Consider the following 11,940-nt stretch of genomic DNA (forward strand, 5'->3'; position numbering starts at 1 on the left):
AAAAAAAAAAAAAGAAATGTGTTTGTAATGAACACGTACAGACTTTTCACTATTCCTTAAGCAATATAGTATACTAATTATTTAACTAGCGCTTACATTATATTAAGTAAGTAATCAAGGAATGGTTTAAAGTGTATAGGAAGAAATGTGTAGGTTATACGTAAAAATGAAACCATTTGTGTGTAAAGAACTTGAACGCTTGGGGATTTGGGGTTCCGTGGAGGAACCCAGAACCCTGTGCCCCAGGGATGACTGTAACTGATGTTTTTAATAAAATGTATTTTTTTAAATTAATGAGTATGTGTGTGTGGAGGGTGGCCTGAGAGGTTAGAAGAGGGTCATGTCTCCTGGAGCTGGGGTTGTAGGAAGTTGCGAGTCACTCCATGTAGATGCTGAGGGCATCCAGTCCTCTGCAAGAGTAGAGAGAACTCTTAATTCTCTTCATTGCTGACCCATCCTTCCAGCAAGGTTTCTCTGTGTAGCTCTGGTTGTCCTGGAACTCACTCTGTAGACCACGCTGGCCTCGAACTTGCAGAGATCCACCTGCCTCTGCCTCCTGAGTGCTAGGATTTAAGTCATGAACCCCTACTGCCCAGCTGAAACTGATTTAAAAAAAAAAAAAGATATATTTTTATTTATATAAGTACACTGTAGCTGTCTTCAGACACACCAGAAAAGGGCATCAGATCCCATTACAGATGATTGTAAGCCACCATGTGGTTGCTGAGAATTGAACTCAGGACCTCTGAGAGAGCAGTCAGTGCTCCTAACCACTGAGCCATCTCTCCAGCCCTATAACTGATTTTTAAAGTTATGATTTTGAGAATAAAGTGTTAACATTTTTTAGAATACAAACTTTAAGGAACTGAATGTCGACTCCTTTGGAGGATCAGGTAGCCAGTTAAAACTGCTGAACAGCAGTTTTCCTTCAGGAAGCTCATGCCCTGATGACAGAGCTCATTAAGTGGCTTCTCCACACAGAAACCTCCTTGTCCTGTCTTCGTCCTGCCTGCCTGACCTCACCTCACCTTTCCCCTTATGTTCCCATTGCCCCATGAAAGCAGCTCAGATCTCACTGTTTCGTGTTCTAACAATCCTGCCTCTGCCCAAAGGCCTCCACTCCTATGTGTCTGTTATTCTCACGAGTCGTCTTCTTAGCTTTTCCAGGGTCGTTCTTATTTAGAAAGCATTGATCTTTCATAGCCTGTCATCCCACCTGAGTGGCCTTGTGTCTTCTTTATAAATGCATGAAAAAAAAAAAAAAATAGCCGGGTGTGGTGGCACACACCTTTAATCCCAGCACTCAGGAGGCAGAGGCAGGCGGATTTCTGAGTTTGAGGCCAGCCTGGTCTATAGAGTGAGTTCCAGGACAGCCAGGGCTACACAGAGAAACCCTGTCTTGAAAAAACAAAACAAAACAAAACAAAACAAAAAAATGTGTGTGTATCTTGCCCTTTCCAAGACAGCTGTCTTGATTTCAGGAAATCAAGAAAGTATCTTATACTTTCATAAACAGTCCTCATTTTTTTACTGATAGTACCATTTTAATTTTATTATCTTCTATATAAAAGCAGTATTTATACAAGGACATAGATTGTGTGTTCTGTATTCATGTCCTACATCCTTTTAGGAAGTATGCATTCACATTAGTCCCTTACCCCTGAAAGCATGACTTTAGTATAATATGGTGAAATGGATGGTTTTCATGGTTGGTTGTTTTTTTTAATTAAGGTTTTATTGTTTGTTTATTATTTACTTATTTATTTTGGGTTCTGTTTGCTTGCTTGTTTGTTTTTGAGACAAGATTTCTCTGAGAAGCTCTGGCGGTTCTGGAACTCTCACTGTAGACCATTCTGGCCTCGAACTGAGAGATCTGCCTGCCTTGACCTCCCAAGTGCTGGGATTAAAGGTGTGCTGCTACCACCACCCAGCTAAAATTTTACTTTTAATTATGTTTATGTGTGTGTCTGTGTGGGGAGTTTGTGCATGTGTGTACAGGTGACTGTTGGACCATCAAGATTTCCTGAAACCAGGCTGGTGAGATGGCTCAGTAGGTAAGAGCACCCGACTGCTCTTCCAAAGGTGCAGAGTTCAAATCCCAGNAACCACATGGTGGCTCACAACCATCCTTAACAAGATCTGACTCCCTCTTCTGGAGTGTCTGAAGACAGCTACAGTGTACTTACCCTATAATAAATAAATAAATCTTTAAAAAAAATAAAAAAGACAGAAGCATTCATATACTCTTTAAAAAAAAAAAAAAAAAAAAAAAGATTTCCTGAAACCAGAGTTGCCCAACATGGGTGGTAAGAACTGAACTTGGGTCTTCTATGAGAGAAGTACACATTCTTTAAGCATGGAGCCATCTCTCCAGCCCATGTTGCATTTCGTCTCCCTGTTTTTCTTGGATTTATTGTGTGTGTGTGTGTGTGTGTGTGTGTGTGTGTGTGTGTGTGTGTATGTGTGTCTTAGTGTGTCTTAGCTGTGCATATGTATGAGTACCTTGTGCATGCCTGGTGCCTATGGAGGTCAGAAAAGGGTGTCAAGTCCTCTGGAGTTATAGAAGGATGTAGTTAGAGCAGCAAGTGCTCTAACTACTAGGCTTCCTCTTCAATGACCTCTCCCCATTGTGATAGTAACCTTAAGCCGTGTCATTCTTGTGCCTAGGTGGACACACCACTGAGATCTTGAGGCTGGTTGGAAGCTTGTCCAATGCCTATTCACCAAGGCATTATGTCATTGCTGAGTCTGATGAAATGAGTGCCAAGAAAATCCATTCTCTTGAAGAACTCTCTCGAGCCCAAAATGACTCTACTACTGAAGTAAGTGATCATTTCTATAAGTTGCAAGTTGTTCATTGAGTTTATTGTTCTCTGAAAATAAGTCCAAGGTATTTCAATACCCTACTCACAACAGGCAATAAAGTGTGGACTGGTAGAGAAATAAAAAATCCTTTACTACCAAAATATAAGAATTTCTTTAAGATAAATCTTTAAATTAAAAATGATACTCTCGTATTATTACTTTAGAGGAAATGATTTTTCATTTAATTTCAGTTATGAAAATTGCTCTGATTTATAGTTACATATTTAAAGCATTCAGTAATACACTTCTTGAATCTTCACTAAAGTTCATTATTAATGTGTTATATTCATCCTTTCTATATCTGTAATAGTATCTCAAATCATATTTGTATTCACATTTATAATTATTTCTCTCTCCCCAACTGATGACTTTATTTTAGCATTTTAATCAGAATTTAGTGATGTAAAAAAGGTGAAGTCACTACTTCATTGAATTGAATGCTTTTTGTATAACCTTCCATCTTTTTCTGTGGAAATTACACAGCTATAACTCTCAGAGGCTTACTGCTGAATAAGTTCACACTTCCTAGTTTTTCTGAACTCTTGCAGGCTGGTTCAGCTCAGCTGGTCTGCCTCAAACTCCTCTTCAAGCTGACTGATTCAATCTGGCTTCTCCTGGCTTCTCACTGAATTGCTCTGCTTGGTTTCATACTAACTCTGGCAATTTGTTCTAATCTCCTGGCTCCTTCTTATTCTCTATCTTCAGCTGCCTCTGCTGACCTGCACTGCACAAACAGAACAGATCTCAAATGAAATAAACTCAACTGCATCAAACTGAATTGATTCTCTCTTTGCACTGCTCTTAAGTAGCCTCTCATTCCTGCCTGTTCTTGTGAGAACTGGGTATATCCTATCTCTGACTCATTCTGTCAAACCTTTTTCTGATTTGGCACTTGGTCTGACCCTCAATTAGACATCACTTTAAAACGTGTCTGCCTCCTTCTACAAACTAATCTTACCCACATTATTTGGGATTGAAAGTTTATACTATGGGGAGCTGGAGAGATGGCTTAGCGTTAAGAGTACTGACTGCTCTTCCAGAGGTCCTGAGTTCAATTCCCAACAACTACATGGTGGCTCACAACCATCTTTAATGAGGATCTGATGCCCTCTTCTGGTGTGTCTGAAGACAGCTACATATATGAAATTTAAAAAAAAAAAAAAGTGATCCTGTTTTAAAAAAAAAAGGAAGGAAGGAAGGAAGGAAGGAAGGAAGGAAGGAAGGAAGGAAGGAAGGAAGGAAGGAAATTGTATATTATAGGTGTGTCTGCATTCCAGGCAGATCACATAGATCTAGATGGTTTTTTGGATTTGATCCTTTGACAGAACAGCCATGTTGCTGGCTTAAAATTCCTCTACAGACGGCAATGGATAAAATTCAGCCAATCAGGGTCTGGAATTTTTGCATTTGGAGACCTAGAGAAGAGAATTCATCTCTTCTGGACAAGCTCTAGACAGGATAAAACTGGGAGCTACTGGCTCATGTTCTCAAAAGTAGATAAAGATCGTTTCTAGGCAGAAGACTGATGATCGTATGCAATAGTAAAATGAGAGGTAGGTAGTGAGTCTGGTCTTCTGTGGCCCCAGGACGCTGCTGTACCATGTTTACCCAGGTTGGGTGGTGATTCTTTTGATTGGGAATCAAGATGCATAAATGGAGCTCCTCCCCTACTCTCTTTAATCTCCATCCCCACCACATACTCTGTTTTTAAAAAGTCATAACTTATAACCATGCCCCCCAAACTAACATACCAGCAAAATGTGCTCTTGTAAAATCTGTGTCAAACAGGACCAGACCGTGAATAATCTATATACATTTCATTCAGCCACAGGAAAATGTGTGCTACTTTTCCTGGGTGTGAGATCAGCTTGGCGCATCCTTTTCTGTCTGAAGGAGCACTACTGTGCTCACTAATTTCTCAGAACTGCTATCACAGTAGCAAGGTACCATAAACTGGGCAGCTCAAACACAGGGATTTTCTCACAGTTCTAGAGGCCGGAAGTCTGAAGTCCAGGTCTCACAGTGGCGCCATGCCTTCTGAGAAGTCTCTAGGAAAGGCATCCACCTTGCCTTCTCCTGGCTTCCAGTGTTTGCAGGCATGCCTTAGCTTATAACTTCATCACTTCAGTCTCTGCCGTAACCACATGGCCTTTCTAGCTTCTTTTTTTTTTTTTTTAAAGATTTATTTATTTGTTTATTTATTATATGTAATTACACTGTAGCTGACTTCAGACACTCCAGAAGAGGGCATCAGATCTTGTTATGGATGGTTGTGAGCCACCATGTGGTTGCTGGGATTTGAACTCAGGACCTTTGGAAGAGCAGTCGGTGCTCTTACCCGCTGAGCCATCTCACCAGTCCCCCCTTTCTAGCTTCATTTGCCTATCCTATGAGGAGCAGACCAGTTACTGAATCGGAGCTGTTTAAGTGCTGATATATATTTTTTTTTAATCATCAAAGAGGTAAGAACAAGCATATCTATTTGACACCTTTCCTCTGTCCCTTAATTTCCTGATGGGACAGCTCAACCACTGTTAGGAGCAATGGTGTCTCGTTCTGAAAGCATCTCTATTCTTGATTCAGTCCTGGAAAAAAGATGTAGGAAAGAGTTGTCGTTTTTATTGGTTGGTCCTGTGTACCATTCTCTTGCATATTCTTTCTCTCCCTCTCTCCCTCCCCCTAGCCCACATCCTTGAGTCTGTGCTTGTAGGGGAGGTAGTATAGATGGTAGAGAGCCCAGCAGAGACAGAACTTTTCTATCAAGGCTTGCTGAAAGAAAGTTTCCACCTACTGGCCTTCTCCTGCAGTATCGTTTAGGAGCTACCCCACAGCTGTCTCTGCCAACAGCCATCTCTTTTCTCTTCCTTCAGCTTAGTAGACAGGAGAAGGAAGGGTCTGGCTGAGAGCCCATCCGAGTCACGTATATGGAGGAGTCTGGAACTAGACTGTACAGTACAGTAGCTGTCTGCCACGTGTGGCTTTTTACATCTCAATTGAAATGAATTAACAGAAGTGAAATTTGATAGTTGGTTCTGCAGTTGCACTGGCTGCATTTCCAATACTCACTAGCCGCCTGAGGCGAGCAGCCCGGGGGAGACAGAAATTTCCATGGTTTTAGAAAGTCATATCACACGATGCTGATCTAGACTTTATAATATATAAGCTGGAAATGAAACATGATCAGACGTTATGAAGAGAATCAGGAGGTTCAAAGCAGAGACTTCTGCCAAAAGTTGATATAAAAGGACAGCATGTGTTTTGTTTGTTTACTTCGTGTTATCATTGGAATTCAGGGGAAAGTCCGTTAATTAAACAGGAATAGTTTGTTTTGCAAAAGAAGCAATCTCAAAACAAGAAAAATTCATTGGAAGAATTAACAAGAAGATTACAGCAGTTAAGTTTCCAAGTTAATACTGACTAGGTTATTATGGCTGAAAACATTCATGGATCAATAGTTGAACTTAAAGGACTTCTCCAGGGAAAGGGCAAACAAGCAGGGAGAAAATCATGAAATGTTAGAAATGGGAGGAAAGAAAAGAAAAAAGGAGTCCACAGTAGATTTTTCAAGGCAAGCATTCTGTCTGTCTAATTATCTTTGTTTTAATGTAATTAACCCTCATGATGAACTTGGAATATAGGTCAGTGGTAGAGGGCTTGCCTGGCATGCTCAAGCCCAGGCGTCAATCCTCAGTGCTGGGAGGAGACAAACCAACACATAACATCCGCAGCTGTGTGAGCTTCGCCCATCGCGCATTCCCTTCTCCTCAGTTGAGGTATTTCCTTAGTGTGTGTCTCAGGAAGGACAGTTTATCTTCAGCCTCTTTCCAAGTCTGGGAATCTTTGTTGTGACGTTATCCTCCAAGCTTTCTTTAGCTTGGTTTATAATTCTAATTCTTTTTATTTATTTATTTATTTATTTATTTATTTATTTATTTATTTATTAATTATATGTAAGTACACTGTAGCTGTCTTCAGACACTCCAGAAGAAGGAGTCAGATCTTGTTAAGGATGGTTGTGAGCCACCATGTGGTTGCTGGGATTTGAACTCTGAACCTTTGGAAGAGCAGTCGGGTGCTCTTACCCGCTGAGCCATCTCACCAGCCCCCATAATTCTAATTCTTATATCACTTTTTTCCCCACAGAAGTTTATAAATACAATTCTACTCTTTCAAGAAGTTAGAATTCTAGAAAATGCATTTCATGTCCATTTGATTCTATTCCATGGAATTCTAAATTTAACTAGTTCATGGTCACATGTCTGCTTTCTCATTTTTGTTAATGGAATTCAGTGAATTCTTACTCATCTTTCTTCAGTTTAGGAGACTATTTTCCTGTAATTTCCTTCCATTTAGTTATTTAGTTATTTTTTGTTGTTTAGTTGGTTGCTTGGCTGGTTGCTTGGTTGGAGTCAGGGTTTCTGCATTCTAGGTAGGCTGTGTAGCTGAGGATGACCTTGAACTTCTGATCCTCCTTGATTCTATCTCCCAAGTGCTAGAAATACAGTTGTGTACCACCATGTCCAGTTTTATAGAATTCTGGGGATCAAATCCAAGGCTTCATGTATATGAGGCAAGCATTGTCAACTGAACTTCAACCTCAGCCAGCATTTGCCCATTGAGTATAAAGTTTTCTTTCATATATTCTATATTATACATATATAGCTGCATTATGTAAATGAAAAGATTCTACGTCTACAGCTGTCCATGTTTCTTTCTGCTTATTCTTTCACTGTTTTATGATGAACATGTTTAGATTTTAATGTTTATGTTTTTCTTTCCTCTAAAATTATAATTTTACATGTAGGACTTAGTCAACATTGTACTTAAATGCTATTTCCTAAAAGTTCAGGGTTTTGTTTTCACTCCATCTGTCGTGGTTTGAATGAGAACTCCCCGAAGTTCCTGTGGTGGAATGCTCTGCTCCCAGTTAGTGAAACTGAGTCAACAGCACAGGCCAGGGTCAGTCTCTCTCCCTACTGCTGGAGAATCAGGATTTAAAGCTCTTAGCTTCTGTCCCATGCTCATCTGCTTCCCACTGTGACGATCATGAAAAAACCTCCAAAGCTTTAAGCAAGTCCCAGGTTGAATGTCTTCCTTTATAAGTTCCTTGGAGACTAGAGAGATGCCTCAGTGTTTAGGAACACTGACTGCTCTTCCAGAGGTCCTGAGTTCAATTCCCAGAAACCACATGATGGCTCACAACCATCTGTAATGGTATCCGATGCCTCCTTCTGTATTGTAAGACATACAGGAAGACATAATACTCATATGCATAAAGTTAAAAAAAAAAAAAACAAGTTGCCTTGTTCATAGTATTTCCTCATAGCATTAGAATGGTAACTAAGACACTATCTAAAATTGATTTTTCTCTATGATATGTGATATAGATCTAATTTCTTTGTGGTAAAATAGCTGTCCCAACCTAGTACCATTCATTAAACAGCCCTTTCCCTCTGCTTCCATATATGCAGAAGATCTGGATCTGGTCCGGTGTACTGTCATAAACCTTTAATCCTGCTGGGCAGTGGTGATGCATGCCTTTAATCCCAGCACTCAGGAGGCAGATGCAGGTGGATCTCTGAGTTGGAGGCCAGCCTGGTCTACAGAGTGAGTTCCAGAACAGCTAGGGCTACATGGAGAAACCCTGTTTCAAAAACAAAACAAAACAAACAAACAAAAAACAAAAACCCACAAACCTTTAATCCTAGTATTCAGTAGGCACAGGCAGGTGGATTTCTGTGAGTTTGATGCCAGCTTGGTATATATAGTAAGTTCCAGGACAGCCAGAGCTACATCAAGAGACCAATGTCTCAAACAAAACAAAGCAAAACTACAGTGTGGCTTATTGCTCTCATTTTCCTGGTCCATACTAAGCCAGTAGTAAATCCTACTAGTGGTTTTATTCAGAGCTGTTGTGTTTTTGTTCTTTTTTTTTTTTTTAACATAGTTGTTATTGTTGTTGTTGTTATCTTTTTGACAAGACTATCAAGCCTGTGTTGGTAATTTTATTTGAATTAAATTACACACATCAGTTTGAGAAGTACTTAACATGGTTGGATGAGAGTCTGTTCTGGAACATACATTTCGGCATCTTTCTTGTATGGACTTCTGCAGTGAACACAGAAAACTGCATTTGATTATCCAGGGATGACTAAAAGAAGTAGGAACTGGGCCCCAGACGCTGGATGAGTGAGGAGCTCCTTGGGGGAGCTGTCAGTCAGTCAGTCAGTCAGTCAGTCAGTTAGCACAAGCCTCTCTGCCAGGACCTTTGGTGTGCTGCAGTCCCTGCTTTAGGTCCCAGGTGTACCTGTGCATCCTTCCCCAAACCCCGGCATCACAGATTCTGCTCCTTTCATTCCTGCTTGTTGGGGGCAACTAGGTACTCCTCCGTCCTCCTTCCTCCTCCTCAGGTATATTTGTTTTATCTCCTGCAGCACTTCCCAACTTTATCTAGAAATATATTGAGCATAATCCATTGCAGTGAAAGTAGTTATTTAAATTTGTCTTGCTTTAGCGGCTTTGTATTCTCTTAAAGTTCTCCAAATTTTTGAACACTTGTCTTGATCACTTTAAAAACACAGTACAACAAAATAAAAACCATAAATTAAGTGCCAAAGGCCAGACTCCACTTTTCAGAGTCTCCTCAAATGAATTGAAATGATACTCAATGCATATTTCTTGTTTTACTGGTAGTGTTGACATTGTCCTTAACCTGCTGGCCCTGACCGTCACTGTTCTTATGTCCTTGTGGATTCAGAATTAGACTCAGAAAAGCACTGACACCTTTGGGGTATGAATTATGTCCATGGACAGGAAGTCTGTCCTTAACATGAGTAAGTGAAAGTGAAGTAGAAAAGACAGAGGTGGGGGGCTGGAGGGATGGCTTAGGGCTTAAGAACACTGGCTGCTCTTCCAGAGGTCCTGAGTTCAATTCCCAGCAACCACATGGTGGCTCACAATCATCTGTAGTGGGATCTGATGCCCTCTTCTGGTGTGTCTGAATAGAGTGACAGTGTACTAATATACATAAAATAAATAAGTCTTTTAAAAAAGAAAAAGACAAGACAGGTAAAAGTTGGCGGGAGATTGCTGCGTAGGTAGATAAGGAACGTGACACTGACACACAAAGCCTCCAGCTCCTTCCAGGCTGCTTCCTGAGCTACGTACCTCATGGCCTTGGGCAGCAGTGCAGGGTCCAGAGTTCTTTGTCTGCCTTGGAAAGGTGATCGGTGGATTCAATTCTATTCTATTCTGTTCTACTCCATTTTATTCTTCTCTTCTCTTGACTTTTAAAACAGTCTAGACGTAATCATTCAAATTGATTTTATTTAAAGGCACATAACAGTTTGGGCATTTCCACATTCATATAAGGTTATTTGTTGTGGGAAATAGTAAAAACAACAGCAAGTTCCTGCGCTTGGCCCTGCCCCTCTCTGCCCCAGCCGTCTGGCCGGCTTGTTCTTATCTCATGGAGACTATCTAGCCCGGAGCTCCCAAAACGTGTCCACCCAGCTCACTAGGTTCCCACTGGTGGGTCATTATCCTGCCAACCCCGTGCTTCAAATCCCCTACAGCCTTTGTGGTGCACATCTGGCAAACCCACACTTTGCCACCACCATACCTTTCTCTCTTGAACCCAGACAAGCATCTGCGTGAAGGAAGACACAGCACAAACTTAGTTCCGAAACAACAGTAACAGTAACTTAATCTCCGGGTGCAACAACTAAAATTCTAATCTAGTAAGCCTTATTAAATCTAAATCCTCCAGTGGTGAACCCTGATGGATCCACCATTGAAACCGGGAGACACTCATAGCTACATCTTGTTCTCACGCTATCCCTGTCCAAAAAGACCTCACTCTCTCCTGCTTCCTCTCTTCCTCCGGCTAACCCGGAAGTCCCTCCTGCCCACCCAGTGATTGGCTCCTTTATGCATTAGGGGATTGGTTCACAAGAACAGCACCAGGCCCATCCACAACTATTTTTTTTTATTTGTGTGTGTGTGTGTGTGTGTGTGTGTGTGTGTGTGTGTGTGTGTGTGAATGGGCATGTGTGTGCACCTTAGGAGTTCAGTGCTGGGGCCTAAATCTGGTTCTGGAAGAGCATCGAGCCCACTTAACCACTGAGCCATCTTTGCAGATTCCAAATTTTACTTAATGGTATTATATTTTAGATGCTTTGTTTATAACATAGAAGTAAAGAGAAATGGGAATTCTCAGTTTATCATCTGGTTGGACTAGTCGACTTCTGTGTTTTCTGAGTCACTTCACTGACTTCTTCATATGGGAAACCCTTGCCTTTACTAACAGCAGCCTAGAGCAGAGAACTGACTGAGGGACAGAGAGCTTAGATCCCTCGTCCCCAGAAAGGACTATTCGCTTGTGAAATCCAGTGTATGAAAAAAAAAAAAAAAAAAAAAGCCCCAGAAATTCCAAAGAACAGTCATCTCCACTGGGATTCATTCTAAATAAAGAGAAACGGATGCCTCCAACCACGGTGCATAGTAACACCCCAGGGAAGCGATTCCTAAGGTGCAGGGAGCTACACAGTGATCTCCACCAGAGCTTTCTCCGGAAACCAGCAGTCTCACCACCACCACTGCCATCACCACCTCCACCTCCATCTCCATCTCCATCCACCTCCACCTCCTTCCACCTCCACCACCACCTCCATTCACCACCTCTATCCACCACCTCCATCCATCTCCACCTCCATCTCCATCCACCTCCATCCACCTCCATCCACCAGGACCTCCATCCACCACCTCCTTCCACCTCCACCTCCATCTCCATCCACCTCCACCTCCATCCACCACCTCCACCTCCACCACCACCTCCATCCACCTCCATCCACCACCTCCATCCATCTCCACCTCCATCTCCATCCACCTCTATCCACCACCTCCATCCATCTCCACCTCCATCTCCATCCACCTCCATCCACCACCTCCACCTCCACCTCCATCTCCATCCACCTCTATCCACCACCTCCATCCATCTCCATCCACCTCCATCCACCACCTCCACCTCCACCACCACCTCCATCCACCTCTATCCACCACCTCCATCCATCTCCA

General features: G+C 41.8%; 1 protein-coding gene across 1 annotated transcript in view; it reads left to right on the forward strand.

Moving 5' to 3' along the window:
* The window catches only part of Alg14 (ALG14 UDP-N-acetylglucosaminyltransferase subunit), a 76,408-nt gene that overhangs the window by 3,892 nt on the left and 60,576 nt on the right, over window positions 1-11,940 (forward strand). Inside the window, exon 2 of the mRNA XM_021196769.2 lies at window positions 2,668-2,822. Coding sequence (XP_021052428.1) covers window positions 2,668-2,822 — 155 coding nt within the window. The remainder of the gene's footprint in view (window positions 1-2,667; window positions 2,823-11,940) is intronic.

The sequence above is a fragment of the Mus pahari genome, chromosome 4 (genome assembly GCF_900095145.1).
Source record: "Mus pahari chromosome 4, PAHARI_EIJ_v1.1, whole genome shotgun sequence".
NCBI classification, from domain to species: domain Eukaryota; kingdom Metazoa; phylum Chordata; class Mammalia; order Rodentia; family Muridae; genus Mus; species Mus pahari.